The sequence below is a fragment of the Microtus pennsylvanicus genome, chromosome 10, assembly GCF_037038515.1.
Source record: "Microtus pennsylvanicus isolate mMicPen1 chromosome 10, mMicPen1.hap1, whole genome shotgun sequence".
NCBI lineage: Eukaryota > Metazoa > Chordata > Mammalia > Rodentia > Cricetidae > Microtus > Microtus pennsylvanicus.
In genome coordinates this window covers 109,816,324-109,843,475 of record NC_134588.1, presented here as the reverse complement: position 1 = coordinate 109,843,475, position 27,152 = coordinate 109,816,324, and the positions used below count along the sequence as shown (strand labels likewise).

The 27,152-nt window shown below is 45.0% G+C and overlaps 1 protein-coding gene across 4 annotated transcripts in view; it reads right to left on the bottom strand.

The window, feature by feature from the left end:
- Ints7 (integrator complex subunit 7) overlaps window positions 1-27,152 on the bottom strand; it is a 502,168-nt gene that overhangs the window by 436,455 nt on the left and 38,561 nt on the right. Inside the window, exons 10-21 of one of the 4 annotated variants that reach the window (XM_075989496.1) lie at window positions 26,908-27,005; window positions 22,929-23,168; window positions 17,042-17,179; window positions 15,493-15,699; window positions 11,042-11,236; window positions 9,473-9,576; window positions 8,086-8,154; window positions 6,286-6,418; window positions 5,036-5,134; window positions 3,124-3,309; window positions 286-1,601; window positions 169-239 (exon numbers count right to left, since the gene is read on the bottom strand). In XM_075989496.1, the coding sequence (XP_075845611.1) occupies window positions 1,305-1,601; window positions 3,124-3,309; window positions 5,036-5,134; window positions 6,286-6,418; window positions 8,086-8,154; window positions 9,473-9,576; window positions 11,042-11,236; window positions 15,493-15,699; window positions 17,042-17,179; window positions 22,929-23,168; window positions 26,908-27,005 (1,766 nt within the window). In that variant the 3' untranslated portion in view covers window positions 169-239; window positions 286-1,304. Of the gene's footprint in view, window positions 1-168; window positions 1,602-3,123; window positions 3,310-5,035; window positions 5,135-6,285; window positions 6,419-8,085; window positions 8,155-9,472; window positions 9,577-11,041; window positions 11,237-15,492; window positions 15,700-17,041; window positions 17,180-22,928; window positions 23,169-26,907; window positions 27,006-27,152 lie in introns of those variants that run through there. The other 3 variants (XM_075989497.1, XM_075989499.1, XM_075989498.1) reach the window with 3 other exon arrangements.

The following is a 27,152-nucleotide window of genomic DNA, read 5'->3' as shown; positions in this document are numbered from 1 at the left end:
CATCTCATAAAGCAAAGTGACCTCAGGGAACCCAAGCTGTCAATCACTTCTCAGCCCCAGAGGTAATGTGACAGGAAAAACAAACAAAAAACCAAACAGTGTTTAAAAACAGCAACTCAAGCCTTCTATCAGAATGTCTGTGGAGAGAACAAAGTAAGACCCAGGCACAGAAATGAAGAGATTTATTCACATAGGAATCCAGGGCTCACGCTCTCAGCGGCTGCACTGCACCCCACCCCCTAACCACACACACTGCTACCGGCAATGCTCAGTTCTCCTGTCTACTAACCGTGGTCTCCAAACACTGAGCAATTACACAAGGACAGTTAAACATGCCCGGTATAAAGTTCAAGTATGTTGTCATAGTTTTCAACTAGGACTAAAACAGAAAAAGGGCTTCTCTGGCTAACCATCAATCGCTGTTCCCTGAGCACCGGCCACGCAAACTGCTATGTAGACATCAAGTGCAGAGTCTGCACCTCCTTCAGGAGAGACCACAGGGAAGGATCTGTCCCTTCTACATTAAAAGGAAGACATTATATGGGAGCCATGTCCACTTCGAGAAAAAAATGTAAACATCTGTGTTATAGTCACATGCCACAAAAAACAACACACTACATAGAAATTAAATTTTGGATCAATTAAAGACCAAAACTAGCATTGCTTTAGTGTAGGAGACAGATAGGAGGTGGCAACGAAGAAGGAGGAAGCCGGACTGTGGACCACAGGTTCCCCGTCGAGAAGGTCTCAGTCTCTGGCCCTGAATGAACCCTGCACGCACTAGACAGGATTTCCCACTCCAGGTCTGGGCTGGTCAGCACAATCATTCTGGTAGAGATCCAGTCAAATCTACCACTGATCTGTGACCACTCTTTGAAGAAAAGCTCACCAACCAGAAAGAACAACAGAAATGCTAAGTGTGAGGCAGAAGACTGGGTTTAAGAAATGAAGAAGGAGCCGGGCGATGGTGGCGCACGCCTTTAATCCCAGCACTCGGGAGGCAGAGGCAGGAGGATCTCTGTGAGTTCGAGACCAGCCTGGTCTACAGAGCGAGTTCCAGGACAGGCTCCAAAGCTACAGAGAAACCCTGTCTCGAAAAACCAAAAAAAAAAAAAGAAATGAAGAAGGTGTAATCTTTTGGCTGGGAGCCGGTGACTTCTTAACCTTCAGAATGCCACATTACGGACATTAGTGAGCGATGGATTTTACACCGCGACATTTACACTCGATGCACACGAAGATATACTCTTCTTGCAGGTTGACGGCTGTGCAGTGTGGGAGTGTGCAGTGTGCTTGGAGCACATTTAAAACCGGGTGTAGGCACTTCGAGGCTGTGGCTGTGGCTGTGGCTGCAAAGGCTGCTGGGCTTGCTGCTGCTGTAGACGGATCTGCTGGGAATAGGGGTCCTCCAGGGATTTGACAAACATGGTAGTTCTGGGGCCGGTCTTCCACACGATGCCATTGGCGTCTCTCACGGAGGACTCCACTGTAATGCTATGTGTTCCAAGGACAGCAAAGTTCAACAGGAACTGGGTGCTGAAGTAATCATTGTGTGGCTCAACCCTCTGCTCCATCTCATTGGTCATGCTGTCAATGGGGATCTACAACACAAGAATTGTTAAACATCAGCACGAGCTGCTTGCTCAGTGTTCTCTAGGACACTGAGCCCCGTCTAAGGACAAGCTACATAAATTCTCATTTCAGTTTCCAGGTTGAGATCACTCAACCATATGGTTATTCTAAACACAGCCCATACAGCCCTCCGGGCGTCATTTGCGAAGTACTTATGGGAGGTTAAGGGCTCGCGTTCTGTGTCATCAATCAAAAGAAAGATGGGGAGAGAATGGAGGCTGGGCCTTCTCAGAGTAGTCAGGGTGCAGGGTGAGAGGATATCACCTGTAACCATAACCAGGCTAGCTTTATATGAAACAGCAAATTTTAATGAAGGGATAGCTTCATTAAACACCAGGAATCCAGATGAGCAGGAAATACAAAAAAAAAAAAAAAAAAAAGAGCAGCGGAGCCAACATTAGCCCGAGGCGAACACGCCCTCTAAGGGGCTGGGCTATCCCTACAATCACCCAAGAAAATGAAGTGACTATGGTGACCACTCCAGTCCTTCCCGCAGCTTTTCAGCCTAAAATACTGATGATAAAGAAATGCTTGGGTGTTTGTGTGTATACATGTGCACACACGTGTATGTGTGAGCACATACGCATAGTGGAGGCCAGAGGTCAACGCTGGGGTTTTTCCTCAATCACACTCCACCTTTATTTTCTGAGACAGGGTCTCAGTGAACTTGGTTCTCATGGATTTGGCCAGGGGGGCTGGTCATTGAGTTCCAGGCATTCACTCAGGGTCAGCTTTTTACATGGGTTGTGGGAATCCAAATTCAGGTCCTCGTGACTGCAAGCAGGTACTTTACTCATGGAGCCATCTCCCCAGCCTTGAAATGCTCCTTTTAAGGAGATTTAAATATGCCAGAGTAACCTGGGCACATACTGTGGATGAAATGTCTAAGCAGAGACAGTGGTGCTGCATGTCACCATACGCAGTATCCTGGCTTTGGATGGCAGTATCAACTGCTGAGCGATGCTGATGGGGAACCCTATCAGGGCAGACGGTCACACAGCACACAGCCTGATTGATGCTGGTGAACACTTACCTACTTCCTGACACCTCAAGGAAGCGAAGTCCCAAGATTCCCTGTACGTTATGCCACAGCAGGCAGTGCTCCTCCTGAGGAGGTGGAGCCCCGAGATGGCTCGAGAGGAGGTGGGTCTTATGAACAAGGTTTCAGGAAAGGAAGTAGGCATGAGGGGGTGAGGTCTCTGAGTTGCATGGGACTAGGCAGGGTGGGAAACCCAATCAGAGGCACATGTTCACATAGTTCTTGCTGTGTGCTCTAAGAGTCACAGAACTCGTGTTCTGATCTCTGCTGGAATGCTTTGCCCACTATCTGGTTCAAGCAGAGAAAAGAGAAACACCAAGTAACATTCTGCCCAGGCCTCTGCTGTGCTGTTGTTATTATGACCCTGTCCAATGGAAATGAAGCTGCCTGAGCAGAGGAGAGCCCCACCTGGGGCCAGCATGCTGCACACAGTTCTTCCTCACACAGGTTACCTTGTAGTCTTGGCTGGATTTACTCTGCAGTGTGGAAGAAACACTCAGACACACGGACTGAATTCTGCGGAAGAGTCCTGGTTTGGAGCCATGCTGGACAACACCTTCCACTTTCAAGGCCAGCTGCTGGTTATTCTGGACAGCAATGGGCTCTGCTGGGTTCCGGGGAGACGGGGACAGAGCAAGCTGGGGAAACAGTAGCATAAGTGCTGACAGCCTGAACCAAGCTTCCTCCCACACCTGGCCGCACTGAGCCCATAAGCCACTCCAGGACCTCACTGGGGAGGTACCACCCTGCAGATGACTTCCCAGTCAAGATCCCCCAGGCTCCTTTTCAACAGCTCTGAGCTTTCACTCGGCCAGGCCGTGTGAGGGAAACAGGCAAAGGCGCTGTCTGCCAGGGCTCTGCTCAGGGAGGGGATGCAATGAACACTCCTCAGGTGAAAGGCTACGCATGATTTTCATGTCCACTGGAGACATCTTTATTCTAGGAAAAAAAATTCTGGGCAACTGTCTCAAGTAATTTAAATAGACTGGATTCAAATGCAAACAGACTTAAAATTCTAAGATAATTCACTGAACTAAGTATGTTATTTAAAAAAAGTTTCCACAATGAACCCTGTAGCACGATTAATAAAAATCCAGAGACAGAAATTGGGGTTCAACATGAAGGTCAGAAAAGCAAAGCAGCCAGTCACTGGCTCTTACCTCGACCTCAGTCCGAAAAGGTGATCCTGTCTCCAGGAATCTCAGAATGAGACTGTAAGTGAGGCGTGCACCACTATTGCCCAGTTTCTATGGCAAACTAGTGTGGCTACTGGGAAAAGGTGTGTGTCACCACTGTCTAGTCTGTAAGGCTGGCAAGGGTGACTGTTTTTCTCTCTGAACTTCACGCAAGCTTTATTTACTAAAATACAAATGAAATGCCACTACAGAACGCAAGCAATTTGGGTGTTGGGGACTGATCCCAAGGCCTCAAGGTTGCTGAGTAATATTTCTAACTTACAGCTTTTCTTTAAAAGCACAGTGTAAACCCCAGATGCGCCTCAACTGTAGAAAGCTCAAGTTTGGCTAAAGGTGAAGGGAATGAGTTTCCTGATGTTACTGAGCCGCTGACCTTGTCATCGACTGTGCAGACAGCTTGCCTTAGGCCTGCTCCCTTCCATAATCAGCTTTTCTGCTGATTAAGGTCTTTTTGAAATGCTAGTTCCAACCAAAAACATTAAATGGATGCAAAAGTTCACTGACAGGCAGAATTCAAGCTTTCTCTAGGGAACAGTCTCCATTTTTCCCAACCATTCAAAAATAGCTTTTCAATTCTGAGTGGCTGAAGTTTTTCAATACACTAACTCTCTTTGTGGGTTAGTTCTCCAAACTCATCCTCCAAAGGCAAGAGTGCCTGGAAGTTAGGTTGGTGATGCTGCACTGGCCTGCTTTGACCAAAGCTGGGTCTGCTCTCACATAGACTCAGTTCAAGACGTGGGCAGGCAACTACAACAGACTTCTAAGAACTCATTTCTGGAGGTAAGAGACAACGATGGACTCCCGTTACCCCAAGGCCTGTCTTACAGTAACTTTCAAGCCCCTATCCTTCCTCAAATCATCCAATAAAGGGAGTAAAAGCAGCCAACTAATGTCTTAAAACTAACATCTTCAGAAGCTAGCTAGCTGATGCTTACTACATGTGTGTGTGTGTGTGTGTGTGTGTGTGTGTGTGTGTGTGTGTGTGTGTTGGGGTGTGGGTGCCATGCACACACATGCAGGCCAGAGGACAACCTGTAGGAGTCATTCCCTTCCACCGTGCAGGCCCTGGGGACTGAGCTCGGATATCAGGTGCTGTTGTTACTCAATAAGCCATCTCTCCAGCCCTACTTAGCTAGTCTTTAAATATTACGTGTTCTTTCTGCCCTACCTTGATGCTGGTGGACTGCAGTTTCTGAAAGAAGTATCTCTGAAATGAAAGAGGAACTTTCAGCAAGGCGATGATGGCATTGCAGAGGCATGCTGTGTGCTGTGGAAGAGAGAAAGTCAGCTGAAAAGAAACCTGCAAACTTACAACTTAGCATGTTCAGGGCAGAGCTGGAAACACATGTGCTCATACAAATGCTTTCAAGAGCACACACCATTCAGCAAGAAGGTGCAACGTCCACAACCCACATGAACTCAATCATTCATGTCAAGAGATGCAATCAGTGGGCTGGAGAGATGGCTCCGTGGCTAAAAGCACTGGCTGCTTCTCCAGAGGACCTCGTTTCAATTCCCAGCACACATGGAAGCTCACAACCATCTGTAACTCCAGACCAGGGAATCTGACATCCTCCTCTGGCTTCCTTCAGGTACCAGGCACACATGAAGTACACAAATTAGTCAAAACACACACACACAATCACAGATTTCTACCTTACATTTTAATTTCTTATTTTTTTTTTCAAATTAGACTTACTAGTTTTATTTTCTGTGTGTTTTCACCACTGCAGCATGACAGAATCACATGGAAGCTTTTGAAGTATCCTCCCTTACCTTATGACAGGATCATGCTGATTAAACCTGCCAGAGGCAGGCCGGGTGTGGCACACACCTTCAAACCCAGCACCTAACTCTGGAATCACAATACGTGTGCCAGGCCTCCATTCCAGATTTAGAGTCAACGGTCATTGGGGGTGGTCTGAGGGATGAATTTTTAAAAGCTCCCAAAGTGATTCTACCTTGGTGACAGAGTTAAGAATTACCTCAACTTCAATATGGTTGTTTCGAAAGAGTAAATAAAACAAACAAGTTGGTCTGCACCTAGGCAAGGTCAGATTTGATCAAAGTTGTCTGCACCTGGCCACATGAGACTTGATATGTTAGTGTGGTCATCAAGTCAGGAGATGGGCTAAGTGCTGCCATGGATGGGACTATTTAATCCTTATCACTGAAATCTGTGCTGGCTGAATGCATAAAATACACTCAACAAGCAGCCCTGAGACTTCAGAACAGGGACTCTAAGTGCACAGAAGTCCAATGACAGGCACAGAGTGTGGGTGTAGCTAACCTCTTTGTGTGACATTTTCAATCTGCATGTTCTTTACAATTACCTTTTAATAAAACATTGTTAGAGATGATTTAACTAAATATCCACTTCCTTAATGATAAAAGCTTAGCAAAACAAATGCCACTTACCATGTAGGAAACAGGGGCATATTTCCGGTTGAGCGCCTCCACCTCTTCTAGGACGCGGCTGTAAACGGCCATCATTCTTCTCTCGTACTCACTGTCAGCGTGGGCAGCCCCAGCGGATCCATACTCCTGGAAGCTGAAGCAGAGACCAGCACAGTTAACCCTCCAATACCACACGCACCTGCTGAACATGGTCCACGTTCTCACTTCATCTTTGAAAAACTGAAGTTATTTCCAATCACAGATGAGGGAATGACACTTGGAAAGGCTAACCTGCCTCCATTTGTACAACTATTCACCGACAAGCTGGAATTTAAACCCAAATCTGACTACAAATGTAATTCTTAACTACCTACATGAAGGTCTTTGAATTTGTTAGCATATGAGAAAAAAGACACTGGAGGGGCAGCAAGTAACGTACTGAAAAGACATCATCTAAGAGACAGACAGGAACACAGACAGATCTGTAGGTCAGCATGCCACCAGACTCAGCCATGGCTGAGGGAACGGTGTCAGCACAGAGCCTGGAAGGGAAAGCACTGAATGAGCAGGGGATTCTGGGACAGCGTGCTAGGAAAGCTTAGACCTTCCTGTCCTTCCTCTGAAATATTTCTGATAGGTAAGGAGCAAAAGTCCTGAGTCCTATATAAACTTGAAGAGGGCTATCTGGAAGTGGGTGCAGTGCAGGTGATTACACCAGGCACACACTCGTTCCTGTTGGTCCTTTCAGAGCTGCTATGTGTACGGCACTCAGTGAGGCACACAGACAGCTGCTCATTCACTCTTCAGGGCCTGGGAAAGAGAGACTGTGCCTAAGTGAGAACAAATACCTTCTCAGAGTGAGTAGTGAAGAATGAGACATTTGTAGTGACATCTGCCCGACTCCAGGGCTCTGTTCTACACTTTAAATTTCATCAAGAAATAAACATATTACAATGGATGCAGTAAGTGGAAGAAAAATAGCTGCACCACTAAGACTGACATTCTAACAGAGATGGCACTGACCACCTGGTGAGCCAAGGCTGTGCGGACTCTCAGGGTGAAGTGCGGAGTGAAACAGAGGGCTCTCACAGTCTTTAATGAACACAACTATTATGAATAATTAGTTATTGGGGGAAGGAAAAGGAATTTTTAATAAAGCAAATAAGGGGCTGGAGAGATGGCTCAGAGGTTAAGAGCACTGGCTGCTCTTCCAAAGGTCCTGAGTTCAACTCCCAGCAACCACATGGTGGCTCACAAAGATCCAAAATGAGATCTAGTGCCCTCTTCCAGCCTACAGGCATATATAACACTGTATACATAATAAATATTTAAAAAAAATAAAGCAAATAAGGAGCATCTTCTGGTTTGGGGAAAGTTCGACTTTCAGGGGCTGGAGAGATGGCTCAACAGTTAAAAGCACTGGTTGCTCTTCCAGAGGACCCAGGTTCAATTCCCAGCATTCACATGGCTGATCACAGCTGTCTGTAACTCCAGTTCCAGGGGAACCAACACCATCATAGAGACACATATGTAGGCAATACATACATACACACACAAATGAAGTTCAACTCTGAGTTATTAACTCAATTCCCCCAGCACAGCATATTCTGCCAATTTTGTTTCTCAGTTTTCTTTCTAGGTCAAGGCTGTAAATGCAGAGGGAAGCGGTTCCTCTACATCTTTTTGTCCTAGCTCTGTGACCTTAGGCAACCAGGAAGAGTTCTCCGGCTCTCCTTTCTTTTCTTTCCAAAACACTACTGTGACTGATCATCAGGTAACAATGCATTTGCAATTTTATAAAGCAAGCATCATTCAACTCACCTTGCTGACTCTGGATCCAAAACCAAGGCTTCTATGGCATGAGATATCAGTAAGCAGCTCTGCTGCTGTCTAGAGCAGCGTTAAGTCACACAGGAGAACACAAAGACCTGCCTCACACTTTTTGCTATTAGAATATTAAATGAGTAAACATGAGCACTGTGCTTTTTTCCTTTACAGAGTACATGCTGTCTACACCAGCAATTTAAACCCTTTCCAGGCAGGGTGTTTCAGAGCTCAACGTGGGACCCCATCCCCCAGGGACTGACCCCCGGGCCTTGTACATGCTGCACACACGCTCCCACCACTGAGCTACCAATGTACCCCCACCTTTAAACTGCTTTCGTAAGGAGCCAGTCGTGCCACACAGCTTTAGCCCAGCACCCAGGAAAAAGAACCAGATGCAGCTGTGTGAGTTTGAGGCCTGCCTGATCTACACAGCGAGTTCTAGGAGAGCCAGGGTTACGGAGAGACCCTGACCCTGTCTTAAACATTTTTTTTTGTGGGGGGGGGGGACGGGAACACAACGACAAGGTCTCAATCCTCCTGCCTCAGCCTCCCAAGCAGCTAGGGCTACAGGCACGCCCTTTCATGGCCAATTACAGCCCTGCTGATTTTTACCTTAGATAAAGCAGCACTTCCTGGGAAGGAAAAAGGTTTCAGAGAGAAAGAAGGAAGCGAGGAGAGCCAACTGCCGAGTTTTTGTTTGGATGGCTCCTCCGCTGTGATCTGACTCTCCTGTATGCACTCCTATGGCAGAGGATCCTGAGCACTCATTAAGCTTCAATCAATCAATCAATCAATTAAAACTCCAACAACTGCGAACTCACAAGCCTAACAACTTCAGAACAGTTTCCCCCTCTTTCCAATAAGACTGGGAGTTGTAAATAAGAAAAGATGGATGGTTCCTGGAGGATCGAGGGAACGGAGGTGGTGCTGGCCATAACCAAGGGTTGTTAGCTACGAGCCATGTACTGTGATGTGGCTGCTCAAGAGAGCACAAGGCTCCTGGCTGATGGGACCCGGGCTTGACTGGCATTGTTTTGAGAAAGGCCTTCCAGAGTTGCTGGCTGGTTTCCACCTCCTGGGCCAACTAATTCTCAGTCTCCTTAGCACTGGGGACAACAGGCTTGTGTCACTACCCTGGGCACGACTCAGGGCTGTGGTAGATCTTCCAAAGGTGGACTGGACCACCAGGAAGCCAGCCCTTTTAAAAAGATTAAATTTAAGAGTGAAGCTATGTGCTCCTATTTAATTTCTAAGGAAGAAATTGCTAATTAATTGTAACAGACATAAGGATTAGCAAATCTGTATTTTTGACTGAGCAAATTTACTCTGTATTTGGGAGAACACGTCCCAAGAACAAGGTCTTCCAAATGACAGAGGATACAGTTCTACGTTCCTCAGAGTTGCTGAGTCGGCATCAAAGGACGCCTGATAGAGATCTCGGTACCGGGAAGCAAGGTTTCGGAACTCTTCCATGGATTGCTTCATCTAAAAAGGAAGAAAAACATAAAAATTAAAGCACAGAAAACTCATCCTCAGTAACAGTTCAAATAAAAATTGTGTTATCATTTTCATAACTTTATTACATAAAATCAACAAAGATGGCAAAGGAAGCTATACATGCTCACGGTGCGTAATAACTTACTAACAGTGTCTATACATGCTCACGGTGTGTAATAACTTACTAACAGTGTCTATACATGCTCACGGTGCGTAATAACTTACTAACAGTGTCTATACATGCTCACGGTGTGTAATAATTTACTAACAGTGTCTATACATGCTCACGGTGTGTAATAATTTACTAACAGTGTCTATACATGCTCACGGTGTGTAATAATTTACTAACAGTGTCTATACATGCTCACGGTGTGTAATAATTTACTAACAGTGTCTATACATGCTCACGGTGTGTAATAATTTACTAACAGTGTCTATACATGCTCACGGTGCGTAATAACTTACTAACAGTGTCTATACATGCTCACGGTGTGTAATAATTTACTAACAGTGTCTATACATGCTCACGGTGTGTAATAATTTACTAACAGTGTCTATACATGCTCACGGTGTGTAATAATTTACTAACAGTGTCTATACATGCTCACGGTGTGTAATAATTTACTAACAGTGTCTATACATGCTCACGGTGTGTAATAATTTACTAACAGTGTCTATACATGCTCACGGTGTGTAATAATTTACTAACAGTGTCTATACACGCTCACGGTGTGTAATAATTTACTAACAGTGTCTATACATGCTCACGGTGTGTAATAATTTACTAACAGTGTCTATACATGCTCACGGTGCGTAATAACTTACTAACAGTGTCTATACATGCTCACGGTGTGTAATAATTTACTAACAGTGTCTGTACATGCTCACGGTGTGTAATAATTTACTAACAGTGTCTATACATGCTCACGGTGTGTAATAATTTACTAACAGTGTCTATACATGCTCACGGTGTGTAATAATTTACTAACAGTGTCTATACATGCTCACGGTGTGTAATAATTTACTAACAGTGTCTATACATGCTCACGGTGTGTAATAATTTGCTAACGACGTCTATACATGCTCACAGTTGTGTAATAATTTACTACCTATTACGTCTATACATGCTCACGGTGTGTAATAATTTGCTAACGATGTCCATACATGCTCACAGTGTGTAATAATTTACTAACGACGTCTAGAAACAAGACACTGTGTTTCAGTCTCTTCAGGTGTCACTGAGATAACTAATGCTATGACTGACATTCCCAACTCCAGTGTCACTCCTTCCTTCTCTCAGGACCAAGGCTGTCTAAACAGGACATCATATCAATCTGCCATACAGACGAGTAAGTATTTGACACACACCACTGATTTTAACTGTACAACCTTTCATCTTCAAAAATTTCTGAAATCCAAATAATATCCACAATAGAGAGAAATCAAGACATGCCTGATTGGAGATCCGGCCGCACCTCTGCAGATCGTTCCCTAAGGTCATGGCAATTGTGGTGGCGATTGCAGGGGGAGGGCTTGTCTTCAGGCTGTTACAAGTACAAATGAGCTGCGAGAAGGCTTGGAGAAGATCGATCCTGAGTTTTACAAATTCACACTGAAAACTTAAGGGGTTCAGTGGTGTGCTGGCAGCCTGGAATAAAGGAAGAAGTTTAATACAAAGTAACCGGCCACTCTAGACTCAACCAAATCTAATTAAAAAATGCCCAGTAAGCCGGGCGGTGGTGGCGCACGCCTTTAATCCCAGCACTCGGGAGGCAGAGGCAGGCGGATCTCGGTGAGTTCGAGACCAGCCTGGTCTACAGAGCTAGTTCCAGGACAGGCTCCAAAAACCACAGAGAAACCCTGTCTCGAAAAACCAAAAAAAAAAAAAAAAAATGCCCAGTAAAAAATGCACTTGAATGGATATGAACGGACTGCTTCTTGCCTTTTCTCCTTAAAACACCCCAGGACAGCACAGCAGCACAACAGTTATTTAGACAGCACTTACGCTGCGCTAGGACTGTAAGAGACCTGGAGATGATGAAGGCACAGGAGGGGCGTGCACGGAGAACGTGTAAGAGCTGCACCTGTTTAATGGGGGACGCGAGCATCCAAGGACTTGGACACCTGTGGCTGTTTGAACGTCTCGGATCTGTCTTCCTGAAAGCCAAGGGAGGACTGCATTTGTCCCAGTTCATGCACAGGTCATAGTAACACTGATGGGGAAATACCTACACCACAATGAGAATGATCTAACAACATCAGGGAAACTCACCGTTGTGGCATCGCCTGAAAACCTTGTTGACATTCAGAGGTTCCTCGCTGCCTGCATTTAGCACGCAGCTTGCTAAATAAATTATCACTAAGACACCACCTCAGAAGGTTCAAAGACATCATCTCCCTAAATCTTAACACTCTCCTACCTTTCCAGTCTGTGGTTCCCATTACCAAAACCGTTACTAGCGTGCCAAAAAGTTGGACAGTGAGGAAAGGAAGATAAAGGGGGCAGAAACATGTTTCTAGACAGCCTCACTGCCTCAAAGCTGCCTTCTAGCCCACAGTAACTTAAAGAGTCTCTGAGCTGATGCTGTTGAGAGAACACCAGAGAGTGGCTTATCACACACAGACGTTCAGGAGGACAGAGCACAAGAGGGAACTGTGCAAGAGCACAAAGTAGCAGCCACAGACTGGGTAGGGGCTTTAAGTCCCAGGAGCACAGGCAGAGCTATCACAGCCTCCAACTGGTTAGCAACCGTCCTGGTGAAGAACACAGCAATGTGTTTTCAATAAAAGGCACATCCTAGAAACGTGCTAATTTAATAGTAAACAGAGGCACGGTGGGCACATCCTCTACAAGACGGCTGTTTCGAACACACTGATGTGCTGGGCACGGGAGCTGGGTTCCAGGAGCCCCTCATGGAATTTCCATCGGGCTGAGCTGCGCACAATGTCCTCAGTGGAGCTCTCTACTTACAAATGACAAATGGAGCTTGCACAGCTGCTCCTGCATCCTCTATGGAAGCACACATTTGCCTGCACCCTTCTCCAACTGCAAGGGCCCTTGAGGCACTGTATGCGACGGAAAAATATCTATCCTCAATGTTAGGCTGTGTTGACATTTTCAACCTTTCAATATTTTGTTTTAGTTACAAAATAGCTTGCATCAAGACACTACAGAGACTATTTCAATTGTGTTTAATGTCTTAGGTTTGATTTGCTCTGGTAGGAAGACTGAAGGAGATCCCCTATTTCTTCTGTCTCTTTACTACTACTTGCAAATTTAAAAAACTTACCAATGGGCTCATCTGAGAGATGGCTCAGGTCAGCAGCACTGGCTGCTCTTCCAGAGGACCCATTCACATGGCGGCTCATAACCACCTGTACCCCAGTTTCAGGTGGTCAGGACACCTTCTTTTAACTTCCTTAGGCATGCACAGGCATACATGCAGGCAAAACACATAAAATAAAAATAAACCTAATCAGAAATTAGTATTTTTAATTAGTGTGTGTATGCCCTATATGTGCGAGGTACCCAAGGAGGTTAGAAGGCTTCAGATCTCCTAGAGTTAGAATTACAGGCAGTTGTGAGTCACCTGTTGTGGGTGCTGGGAACCAAACTTGGGTCCCTTAGCAGGGCAGCAAGTGCTCTTAACTAAGTTATCTCTCTTACCCCTACCTACTATTATCAACTTACTAGATGTTACTTATTTTAGAAGAGACAGGAGCACAAGTAAGTATATATGACATGGATAAATAACTGAAAAACAAAAGGCCCTGACATTAGGGCTCTACATGCATTCTAAAACCAAAGGAGAAGCCAGATGCAGTGACGAGAGAACGCTGGCCATGCTGGGAAGATGGGCGCCTAGGAAGCCACTGTGAGGAGCTTGTATACTATGCGGAGCGAAAAGCAACGTTACTGCAGAACACACAGCCAAGAGCAGTGTTCTTCACAGCCACAGCGCCTGCAGGACAGATATCAGGGGGAGTCTGACTACCATCAAAGAGAGAAGGGGACGTCATTTACTCTTCTCAACTCTGGGGCTAAACCTTAGATGAGCTGGGTTTTAAGGTCAGCAGAAATAGCAAATACCGGGAATAGTCAAAACTGCCCCAAATGCTCCCCAAGAAAAGGAAAAACAAACTTCCTCTCATCCTGGGCCAAAGGAACCAGTTGGCAGGGTGGTCTCAGCTCACTTCAGTGTTTATTCCCGCCCTGCTATTTCCATCTCACTGTTATGTGAATCTATTTACCTAGCAGACTTTTTAAAATCATTTTTATTTTTATGTGAATGAGTATTTTGCCCACATGCATGTCTGTGCACTGTGTGCAATGACTGCAGAAGCCAGAAGAGGGCGTTAGATCCATTGGAACTAGAATGATAGAGGGCCAGGAGACACTGTGTGGGTGGGTGCTAGGAACCAAAGCTAGATTCTCTGAAAGAGCTGCCAGCACTGAGCATCAAGACACTGCCTAGCACTTTTTACCATTGAATAATGTCCCATTCTACATAAACTAGAAAAAAATGAAACAATTTTATTGAGCCAAACCAGTAATTTTACCTTTAAATTTTCTATGGTGTTCATTAACCTGATGAAAGCCTATCAACCTTTTCCTTCTCCAGAAGGTCAAGACAGAAGAGCTGCCCTTTGAAATGGAGAGGCAGCTCAGGGCTTAGCTGGGTCTGGGGATGAGAGGGAGGGAAGCACGAGTGGGGACGAGGGAGGAAGGAGTATGGGTCTTTAGATACGCTTGTTTTAAATACCTGCCAATCAATTTTAGTAGATCTCAAAGGTACCACATAGTCTGCATAGCTACAGTCTCTATGACATTGATTCTTAGTTTCATTTGGAACACTGCTTTTGGAATGGCTCAGGCTCAATAATAGTTAAAATATGTTATAAACATATGCAAATAGGTCCCAGCTCAATATACTCAACTTTTTAAGTGTGTCACAATGCTCTAAAAATGTTTAATGCTGAATAAATAACCTCCTCACTTTTAGGGAGAAATGCCCTTGACTAATACAGAAAGTACTACTTTAGGGAATACGTTTTTACTTAGGGATGCAGCTCATTTCAAGAAACTGGTGAAATTTCAAAAAGTAAGAAAAATTAAGGATCTCCTTTCTGAGATCCTTTCGTGGAAGACAGAGTAAGCGTTGTAGGAGATTGTTAATTTCGAAACCACAGAGGATTAAAACAGTGTCACATTAGAATTTTCAACATTTTCTTTCTTAGTATATAACAGCAATTCTCAACCTGTGGGGTGATCACTAACCATTTTTTGGGGTTGAACAACCCTTCCACAGGGGTCACCTAAAACAACTGGAAAACACAAGTATTTACATTGTGATTCATAACAGCAGCAGAATTACCGTTATGAAGTCGCAATGAAAATACTTTCACCACAGCATGAGGAACAGCATTAAAGGGTTGTAGCATCAGGAGGGTTGAGAACCACTGTCAAGTGAGACTCCCAGGTCATTGCAATGACAAAGCATTCACCTAGCATGCACAAGGCTCCAGGTTCAAGCCTTAACATTACAAAATACCCTGCAAACCTCTACTAATGAGTGGCCAGACAGGATTGGAGAATGGGCCTGTGCCTGGTGGTGGCACTGGGCCAGCTAGTATCTTACCAATTGAAAATCTGGAGGAAGAGGCTATTTCTACCCCACTTAACTTTGTCTGCCTTAATTCGGCAATTGTCAGGATGTGTGATACCAGTGCTTTATAAAAACAAAACATTAGCTTCCACTAGCCTAAGAACACTAGCAAGAGTTTTATTTCTGTGCACATGTATTATTCTTAGATAACCACCAGGCCTCACAAGGTTGTCAAAAGAGAATAACCCAAAGCAGAAAGGATAGCACCCACACCAATCACGACAGGAAGGGGACTCACTGTCAAGGAGGCGATCCCTTTGTGGTAGAATTTCAAAGACTCAGCAATGCAAGAAAGTGCTGAACTGAAGCTCTCCTCCTGCAGCCCAGTGAGACACTGCTCGGCATGCGAGAACTCCTTCAAACTGTTCAGCCAGAAGTAGAAGTGTTCTGATGCGACCTGAGTCAGCAAACTCTGGTAAAGCTCTCGGGCCATGTCATGGTTGCCCTAAGGAAGGAAGGGACCAGAAGTGAGGCTAGGCATTCGCACCATTACTATAGTAGACAGCAAACCCAGAACAAGTCCAAATATCATGTCTCATGTTACATAATTCCCTGAGACAGTCTAAATACTTCTTCAGAAAAAATATATCCAGCTGCTTTTATAACGTAACGCCTCGAGTTCTTTACTAAAACAGCTCCAAAGAGAAAATAAACGGAGTGGACTGTAACAAGTCTAGACGCTGGTCTCAAACACAGAAACCCGGGTGCTTGTGTGTCATTCTGCAGGAGCCATTGAGGGGGCCGAGTCACCTGGTGGTCGGGGAATGCGCGTTCAGTGACCTGGAGGCAGAGATGTCTGACCCTGCCTGTGGTGCCAGCATGCCATACCATCACACAGAACACCCGGCCAACAGTGTCCCTCCCTGTGGGAGACGGCGGGAAGCGGAGCGCTGCTTCAACCACTGCCGAGGAGAGCCGTGCTCCTCACTCTTCAACCACTGCCGAGGAGAGCCGTGCTCCTCACTCTTCAACCACTGCCGAGGAGAGCCGTGCTCCTCACTCTTCAACCACTGCCGAGGAGAGCCGTGCTCCTCACTCTTCAACCACTGCCGAGGAGAGCCGTGCTCCTCACTCTTCTCTGCACTCTGCCTTAGGTTTCTGGTCCGACTACACTTCATATTTCTTTAAAAAATTCAATGATCAGGTTGGAGAAAGAATGGTGGGCCAGAAAGAGGAGGGGGAGTGGCCCTGGTTCCGACAACCTGCAGCAGTACAGTGGTTCTAAAACGCTCCAGACAGTGTGCACCGTCACTGATCGCACACTGACAAGCACCGACACGACAGACCACTGCTCACAAGGAAAGTTGCTTTCCTTTGGTATCCTATGAGCCCATGAGTAACAAGCTCTTCTTGAGAATGGCCCCACGGCTCACAGCCTAAACACCTGGTCCTTAGGGAGCAAAACTGTCTGAAGAGATTACAAGGGTTAGGGATGTGGCTTTGTTGGAGTAGATGCTGGGAGTGGGCTCTGAGGTTTCAGAAGTCATGGCTCAGTGTCTCTCTGCCTGCTGCCTGTGGATCAGGACGGAAAGCTCCCAGTTACTTCCTCAGCACCTTCCTGCCTGCAGACACCTGCATGAGGATAATGGACAAAGCCCCTGAAACTGCAACCAAACACCCAGTTAAATGCTCTTTTCTAAGAGCTGCCTAGGTCACGGTGTCTCTTCACAGCAGGACAGTGACTAGGAAAACTCCCATCTTGACGTGGACTCTAACTATGACAATGACCACGTCATTTAAGGAGTGTGCACTGACACCCAGCATTCCGGAGGGAAGGAAGCCCGTACCATTCTGGAAGCCTGTCTGGCGATCCGGTAGACGGTCCACCCACTGGACACGCTTTCAAGCTGCTGCTTGATCACTGCCTTTACTTCCGCAGACAATGCTTTCTGGCTGGCTACAAAAATCACAGTAGCCAAGCTTACCTAACAGACAACAAATAAGAAAGACATGTAAGTTTACTCAAAGACAAAGACAAAAATTAGAGATCACCAAAACAGAACAGAATTTAGGGCCAATGACATGGCCGAGCAGGTAAACATGTCTGTTGTCAAGCTTGATGAACTGAATTCAACACCTCAGACCTGCATGGTAGAAGGAGAGAACGGACTTCTGAGAGACGCCCTTGGACCGCCACACATGCATGCGCACACTTACACAAAGTAACTGAATAAGCGTGGCAAAAAGGGACAAAATGGGTTCTCTGTTGACATTATTTATCATTTTAAAGCCAGTAAGCGACCTTTTTAATTAACTCAGAGCACTATTTATAAAGCAAGAAATTAGAAAAAAATGCTCACAACTGAGAACAAATAAATTATGATACGTTCACACAGCAAGATATTTCAGTGAAATGCAGAGATCACTATAAATCACTAGCAAGATAGGCAAACCATGAAAGCTGAATTGTAGCATGATGTTCACATAGAGCTAAGATATTTAAAGCAATGCATATATCACTTTGGGGCATCTACTGAGGTTATCCACGTACAGCACACAAAGAGACGGAGGAGGAGCTAACATAGGGAGTGCTACAGCTAACCCTGATTGCCAACTTGTTTAGATCCCTTGTGTGTTGGATGGTTTATGTCAACTCGATGCACACTGAAGAGCAGGAGCTGAGAGAGGCCTCTATACAATGCAGGCAGGCCTATAGAGCATTACTGCAATTAGTGATTGAGAGGAAAGGCCAGCACATTGTGGGCGGTGCTATCCCTGGTCTAGTGGTCTTGGGTTATGTAAGAAAACAGGCTGAACAAGCTATGAGGAGCAAACCAGTAAGCAGCACCCCTCCATGGCCTCTGTGTCAGCTCCTGCCTCCATGTTCCTGCCCTGCTTGAGTTCCTGTCCTGACCTCCTTTATGACAAACAATGATAAGAAAATGTAAGCCAAATAAACCCTTTCCTCCCCAACGGGCTTTTTGGTCATGGTGTTTCATTTCAGCAACAGAAACCCTATCTAAGGCAGCACGGAATCACATCTCAGGATCCTGAGTGAATAGTGCTAGGTAAACACCCTCTTTGGCTCCGGCAGCCACGCCCTCCCCACCGTGATGGACTGGATGGCTTTTCACACGTGAGCCTCCTTCTTTAAGCTGTTTTTGCCAGATATTTTGTCATAGCAACAAGAAAAGTAACTAAGATAAGGTGAAGGTGGGGTAGATCTTAACTATATAATAATACTGTTTTCTTCTGAGACAGGGTCTCTATATAACCCTGTCTGTCCTAGAATTCACTGTGTAGACCAGGCTGCCCTTGCTCTGCATCCCTAGTGCTGGTATTAAAGGCATGCACCACCATGCCTGGCCTAGCACTGTTTTCTTCAGTGCATCTAAGTTATAGATGCAAATGTTTCACTGTATTCTTCCAGGTTAAAAACAACAATAACAACAACAAAAAAACCCTTACAAACAAACAAAAATACTCATTATGTTCTGCATTTTAAAGTTTCTTTTAGTAATGCTGATAAAAAAAAAGAGAGAGAGACGTTAAAACTCAAATGCCACTTCAGTACAAAACAGACTTGCCATGGCATTCTGCAGAGTGAGAAACCTTGGAACACTCAGCCCTACATGGGATGTCACTATCAAATCTTAGGGCTCAGGGTACCCTTGGAAGAGGAGGCAGAAGAGTACAGTCAGAGGGGACGGAGGGCTCCAAGGAGACAACCCTCTACATCAGAAGGCATAAAGCTCAGAGACCGAGGAAACATGCACAGGTCTCATGGGTTCACACCAGGTCCTCTACATATGGATTATGGTGTTGATTGCCTTGGCGGGTTACTCAGTCTAGGGGTTGTAACCTGCCTGGCAGTTCAGTTATTCCAGGGTCACGGAGAGGTACTATCTGGAAGATAATGGGATAAGAGAGAAGAAGGAGGCTAGGCAGATTTGTCGAAGCCTCCGTTTATTAGAGACAGGTTTACAGTTTATATAGGATAAGGAATTGGGGGGGAGGGCACAGGGGCCTGGACTCTTGTCGCGTGGTTCACGTTGGTCACGTGGTTCACATTGGTCATGTAGGCCAGGAGCTGGAAGTAATTTTAGAGGACGACGTCCCCTCTCCCAGTAAAGTTTGCCCTTGGGTTTAGGGACATCATTTAGGGGTTGATTATAATTAGTATACGATTGAGGGTTGGGGGAGGAATTTTATAAGCTCAGGGATCATTTTGAAAAAAAAAAAAAGAGGGATGATGGGATAATAGATTTGTAATTGTGAGTTACTGTTGTTAGACAAATATATTGATATAGATTCTTGTATATTGATACAAAGTTAAATTGTATTGACTATTGTATGCATTCATGTTTCTACCTCTGTTTAAAACATTTTTTATGTATTGACATATATATATTGTATATATTTACCATATTGCAGTGTACATTTCTACCTCTGATTAATATACTTATATAATGTTCGTGTATTGGTATATATTTACCCACTGCAATGTATATTTGTACATTGTTTATATTTGGAGGTCAATGCCAAATTGGCATTGTTTGTGACCTGACCTTTGGTCAGGTCACGTAGGCCAGGAAGTCACGAGTTGACACATCTAGTTCTCTAGATAGTTTGGAATGTGGGGCGGGTTCCGCTAACAGATAGCTCTCTATTAACAGCCAATTGAGTGTGGGGTAGGCTCTGTCAATAGAACGGTTTCTTAACACAATTAGGGGTGTGGGGTTCTCTGCAGACTCCCCAGGGCGATGGTTCCTGTAATAATTTTAGGAGGAAACGGCTCCTGACAGATCCCCCTTCCTTTTATAAAGACAGGCAGCTATTAAGTGGAGGGCACCACGGTGTCAGATCTAAAGGAGAAGGGACTGGGACAAGGAGAGACCCTCCTCTCAAATGGTGAAGCAATTTACCTCTCCTGGGAACAGAGGGGTGCCTTATGATTCTTAGGTCGAGTGGGGACCAGGTCTTTTTCCCCCTTACCCGTCCTCGGGTTCCCAGGACCCTGTCTTAGGTTGGGGGATGTCCTGCCACAAGTCGCCCGTCCTTGGAGCTCTTCAAATAAAAGGTATCTAGCAAGACCTAAAGTAAGCAGGTCTTTGACCACAGGTCACCCTGTCTTAGGCCATGTGGAGGGCACTCCTCGTGCCTGGCACCATGCCATGTTGAGCCGGTTTCTACAACCTCTGTATGGTGTGCTATTCAGGCGAGGGTCCACACTAACTCCCGTCATTGGGCCCCTGCGTCTATCATTAATGAAAAGACTGTGAGGAGCTCCTCAAACAAAAGATATGATACAATTTGGGCACCAATAATTCCATCTTCCAGACAAGAAGTAAAGGCGTTTTCCAAACCCAGTATTCACCTTTAGTCTGGCCCATGGTATATCCTCCTTCCTAAATGCCCACTCCACCCTAAGATTACGAGTGCTGCCTGCCAAACATTTTTTTCCAGGGATTCCAGGACCTAAAGGGTTTGGGATGTGTAGCAAGGGTGGAAAATTGGAGAGCGGCTGCAGGTTGCTCTGTCTCTGGAGTTCTGAGGTCCTCCATGGAGCCTCGAGTGTTCAGGCGATGGTAAAGAACAGCTATGGAATCCTTTGTTATTTCATCAATCTGGGTCTTAATAGAGCGGGTTAGTTTTTTAAAGGCCCAAGGGCCAAAGGATAATAGTAGTAATAGTCCCATAAGAGGGCCCAATAAACTAGGCAAAAGTGTGGACAGCCAGGGGGAAGTGGAGAACCAGTTTTGGTACCAGGACTCCTGCTTTTCTCTGTTTCTTTTTCTTTCTTCTAAACTATTTTTTACCTTCTGTATGCTATCCTGTACTAAGCCTGTTTTATCTGAATAAAAGCAACATTCTTCTTTAAGGGCAACACAAAGTCCCCCTTCTTTAAGAAAAACCAGGTCAAGGCCTTGTCTATTCTGCAGAACCACCTCTGACAGAGAGAGACTAATGAATCTTTTAGGTTTTCCAGACCCTTTTGTAATTCCTGGATGTCTCTGTCTACCGCCAGACTAAGTTGAGCATATTGCTGTTGGGAGGTGATAAGAGAGGCAATCCCTGTTCCTGCACCTGTGGCTCCTAATCCCAAAACAGCCAAGGTAATGGCTGAAATAGGTTCCCTCTTGTATCGGGGCATAATAGTGCCCTGTTCCCCAAAGTGGAGGAGATTCTCTGACTCATGTATCGTCAGACGAGGTACCAACTGCACTAGCACACAATAATCTTCATTGATCAAAAAGTTAATGGTAACTATATAAGTGGTGAGGCCCAAGGAACAGGCAAAATAGAATCCTTCAGGTGCAGATATAAGAAAAAGAAATATTGACAATAAGTGTCTGATTGCAGGTATGCTGCAATGGTTGAGGGAAGCGCAAGGCTGGTCCCCTAAGGCATAGCCCTAGGCCAGAGACCTGGCTTATCCTAAGACCTCGGCTCCTGACATTATGGCTATGGGATTCCTGAGTGAGTAGTGGGTTTCCGATTCTCGTGTCTTCTCTTGGGCTCTTTCGCTTCTATTTGTTTGTCCTGCCCAACTCCACTGTGTTGGTTTATTATATCCTAGTGCATCATCATCCCTTAGCAGCCTGTTTTCTAAATGAGACAGAAAGAGAGTGGACCCAGATGGGAGGGGAAATGGGGAAGGAAGAGGAAGAGTGTGTGTGTGTGTGTGGGGACATAAACAATATATTATGTGAGAAAAAAAATCTACTTTCAATAAAAGGAAAAACAAACAAACTTGGCCAAATGCTTCTTTGTATGTATCATTGATCCCTGTTGTGGTCACCGTATCATGTCCCTCCATGACCACTGCCACTGAGTTCTCAGGTAAACACTTGTGACAGCCCATGGTGAAGTGGGTGTCAACCCTCCACAGAGGCTAGAGAAAGTCATCTCATTCTGCTTCCCCACCGTACAGCTTCCATGTACTGTACAACAACCCTTTCTACATCTCCTCGTCCTGATATCAAGGTGTGAAAGCCTGAATTGAGTGACAAGCAGCTAGAGAGGTCCTGTAATGGAAAACTGATCTGGTTGAGTTTATGTTCACTATTGAATTTTAAACATTTTCTAAGTTCACAATAGTGTTTTGTGTTGTTTGTATGCAGCTGAGGTTACCCTTAAATTCCAGCACTACACCTCCCAAAATGCTAAGATTATGGGCATGTTCCAACCATGCCTACCTAAGAAAGCTGTTTTAAACCTAGACATGGCTTCTAAACCAAATCAAAGTACAGGCTCAGTGTTTCTATTGGAAGTGCTTGTGTTTCAGATCCAGGGAACTTTAGTACAGACTCTGCTCACCGATTTTCCTTACTCAGAAGTCCAAAGGTGTTCACAAAGTTTTGGCTTCTGAGCAGTTCAGATGCTAGACTCCTTTTGACTTATAGAACAAGTTCCTGGTAACTAGTTGGATGTAGAAACTCATAACTGTAATCCCAGCTGGCACTTGTGAGTCTGAGGCAAGAGAACTGTCATGAGTTCAAGGCCTGCCCGGGCTACAGTCAGACTCTGTCTCAAAAGAAACCAACAAACAAATGTACTGTCCTATTCTAAGTACTTCTGTGGTGCTGAGACGGAAGCCAGGGCCTTCCACATGTCGAACATGGCTGTACCTACATGCTGACTCTAACCTGCCATTTGCTTCCGCTGGCATTGTTAAGTGCCCAGCAGACCGGCTTCTAGTCATTTACAGCAGGTTTAAAAGCGGTTCTTTACCAGAAGTTCCTGTTGCTTGTCCGTGGCTGATCGTCCAATCACCTTGTAGAGTTCCACAAGGTCACCAAGCATTCCATCACCCAGTACTGGCAGCTGCATGGCAATGGCTGCCAGGCAGTGGCACATGAGGATCCGGGCAGTATCATGAGAGCTGTGCAGCTGAGTTAGTAGAGTGTCGACCACTGACCGGCTCAGATGAGGCCGGCCCTTGGCCAGCTTCACCATACAGTTGAGAGCAATCTGCACACCAAAGAGAAAACACACTGGTTATTGGCTGAGGCTATTAGTAGAGGGGCTGCCTAACATCATCACAGATATTTCATGTTTGATTTCAATGGTGGTCTTGATGGAGGAGGGTCATACTTTCATTGGTTAATAAAGAAACTGCTTGGCCTGATAGGTCAGAACATAGGTGGGTGGAGTAGACAGAACAGAATTCTGTGAGAAAGAAAAATGAGTCAAGCAGACGTCATGGAGCCAGCCACCAGGTCAGACATGCTGAATCTTTCCCGATAAGCCACCACCTTGTGGAGCTACACAGATTATTAGAAATGGGTTAATCAAGATGTGAGAATTAGCCGATAAGAGGCTAGAACTAATGGGCCAGGCAATGTTTAAAAGAATACAATTTGTGTGTTGTTATTTTGGGTATAAAGCTAGCCGTGCAGAGGCTGGGCGGGAAGAAAAGCAGGCCGGCCTGCTGCTCCCTTCTACATGGTCTCATTTCACATTTTATGAACCTTTTAAATAATAATAAATATAAAAATATAAATATATTTTTAATGGTTTCTATACTTAAGATGAAAATTTCCAGGCATGCTGGCACATACCTTAAATCCCAGCAAGCATAAGGCAGAAGCAAGCAGATCTCATTAGATCTGACACCAACCTGGTGTACTTAGTGAGTTCTAGAACAGTCATGGCTATATAGAAACCCTGTCTCAAAAAAAAAAAAAAAAAAAAAACGTGGAAAAAAAACCCTTTTAAAAGCCCGACTCTTACTATGTAATCTGGCTGGCTTAGAACTTACTCTGTAGATCAGGCCACCCGCACTGACTGTTGGTAGCACTGTAGACTGGTTCAGCCACTCCCTGGCAGATGCCCAAAGGACTCAGTACCCTACCCCGTGGACACCTCAGCCACAGTCACTGCTTCTCTGTTCACAGTGGCTGAGAAATGGAACAGAAGTGTGGTGTATACGCGCTACCAAATGCTACTCAGCTGTAAAGAAAACGACATCCTGAACTTCACAGGTAAAGGGATGGCACAGGATCATATCGAGTGAGAAACTGGGACCATACAGACCAACACAGGTGAGCACAGACCCCGGAGAAACTACAGAGAGGAGAATAACAGGATACAAGTGATCTGATCAAGAATAGGAAATTTCAGGAAATCCTGAAATAGAAAACAGGGGGTGTGGGGCTCTGGACAGAGAGAAACGAAAATAGGTAACGGTCTCCCTAGGGAAAACACACCGACTGATTACTGAGTACCAAAGACCAGTCCTGAGTGAGCAGACTGCATTTATATATTTAGGAATATACATATAAAATATATAATAATTTCTATATATAAATATATGCATATTCCTAATAAATTTATATATAATTCTTATATATTCCTAAATATATAAATATATATGTGCATGCACCAACAATTAATGAAAATAGGCCATGTCAATTATCCACCTAAATAAAACAGAATAACCTACAATACATGTAAGTCTGTGTATAAAAATACACACAAACTTCCAAAGTACAGAAGCAATCACTCAGCTGTGACACCTCTGAACCACAGCAACAACCAACAGGGTTCAATACACCTAGGGTGCAATAGTGGCATATCCACCTTTTCAGTTCCTGCGGGTTCTCTAACTAAACTTGAGACCCTTCAACAAGAGGGAAACCCAGCCGAATACCCAGCTAGTAAAGTCACGTACCTTGGACGAGAACCTATAACCACCACTTTACTAAACCAGCATAATCCCTAACTAGCTTTCGATATCTTTATACCCACAGATAAGAGTGGTTCTCATCATTCACCAAGAGAACGTCTTTTTATAACAGAAACAACAACAAAAACAACAATCAAAATGGAGAGTTATGGACCCAGTCTCAATGGATACATCTACAACTACCACACCTAGAGCTCAGAGAACACTGTGAAAGGGGCGGGATGAGAGGAAGTGCCAGTGGATCAGGGAGTTGCTATAAGAATGTATCCCCTAAGAAGGTCAGAAACTACACCCATGAAGTCTCACCAACATGCCTGCCTAAACATGACCTGAACAGGGACAACAACAGACATGCTAACACAAAATGGGGAAAGTCAGGAGGCCTAAGCCCTACACCTAAACCTATAGGCACTGAAGGAATGCTGAGAGCTGGAGAAATACTCTCCCCCAGGTAAGAGCACACCAATCGGCTATCTAATGCCAAATGATCAGCCTTGAAAAGACACACATAAGTAACATTATACATATATGCATGCAACAACAATTAGTGAAAAATAGAGGTCATAAATTTTAAAGAGAACAGGAGGGGTATATGGAAGGTTTGGAGGGGTAAAGGGAGAAATAGTGTAATTCTATTATAATCTCAAAAATAAAATTAGTAACAACAACACAAAAACAGAGCTTATTGACACAGCTACTTTGCTAGCCAGCTTGCTGATAGGGATCCAGTTTCCATCTTCTGAGCTGGAATCACAGGTGGGCCACTACATCAACCTGGCATTCACATGAGTTTTTGCTCGCACAGCAAATACTGTAACTGCTACACCATTTCCCCAGGCCCTAAAGGTGAAAATTCTTAAAGGGACTAAATCGTCTATGCTCTGGACACTAATAAATGCTTAGACATTAATGGCTAGTCATTTCACCCAGTTTTTATTTCATGGTCTTATCAGGGGTACCTTAGATTAAAACGTGTAAGAGATCTGGAGTTCTGCCTATTTATGCTGCCAGTGAGCACCACAAGAGTTCACAGCAATTTAATAAACCGCTCACAACAAGATGCAGCAAATCTCAGATTTCTATTTTGACTTCCTTTTGGGCTATTACCAATCAAACCAAGCTAGGCATGGTAGTACATGCTTCTAATTCCAGCGTTCTGGAGTGCAGGGATGGGAGAATGGTTTCAGATTCAAGGGAATTCTGGGCTACATACACAGTAAGTTCAGACCAGCCTGAGTACAAAGTGACTTTTTTTTTGTGGGTGGAGGTTGGAATTCAAAACAGGGTTTCTCTGTGTATCCCTGGCTGTTCTGGAACTCATAGATTCACCTGCTTCTGCCTCCCAAGTGCTAGGATTAAAGGCGTGTGCCACCGCCCAGCCATAGTGACTTGTTTTTCAAGACAGGGTTTTACCGTATACAAAATAAATAAATCTTTAAAAAAAAAAAAAGATAGGGTTTCTGCCGGCAACAGCTCTAGCTGTCTTGGAACTTGCGCTGCAGAGCAGGCTGGCCTTGAGATCCGCCTGCCTCTGCCTCCCAAGTGCTGGATCACAGAGGTGCCATCACCACCAGGCTAATAATGACAATTTTCAAAGTGAAGGCCAACGGCAAATGGTTTGTTTTTGTTTTTTTGATTTTCGAGACAGGGTTTCTCCGTAGCTTTTTGGTTCCTGTCCTGGAACTAGCTGGAGCTAGACTAGGCTGGTCTCGAACTCACAGAGATCCGCCTGCCTCTGCCTCCCAAGTGCTGGGATTAAAGGCGTGTGCCACCACCACCCCGCCCAACGGCAAATGTTTAAACCAGGGGATGACAATGACAAACTATGACCTGTGGGCTAAGTCTAGGTCCCTACTTGAGTCAGAGCAGTGGCATCATCCCCTCCAACCTTCATTTTGTTTATGCTGCTTCTGCCCTGTAACGTGTGACTGAGGAGCTATGACAGAGTCGGTGCTGTGTCTTAGAGATTATTCCTAGTGAAGCTATGGAAACAGGAAGCATACTAAGTGATGTCATCTTCACCTTCACAGTGGATTGAGCACCGGGGCTGTCGTCCTGACTACAAAGCACCAGAAGGGATTCCAAGCCGAAGACAGCGTCTTGCTCCAGTGACAAGAGATCTGGAAGAAAATACTGGATTTTAGGGTGATCAGAAGATTAGTGAGCACACACACACAGAGAGAAAGATACATCAAGTTTAAGATAGGAAACAAAGTAAATCTAACTTTCCTGGAGAGAGAAAGAATGATCAAAATACGAATATCCTG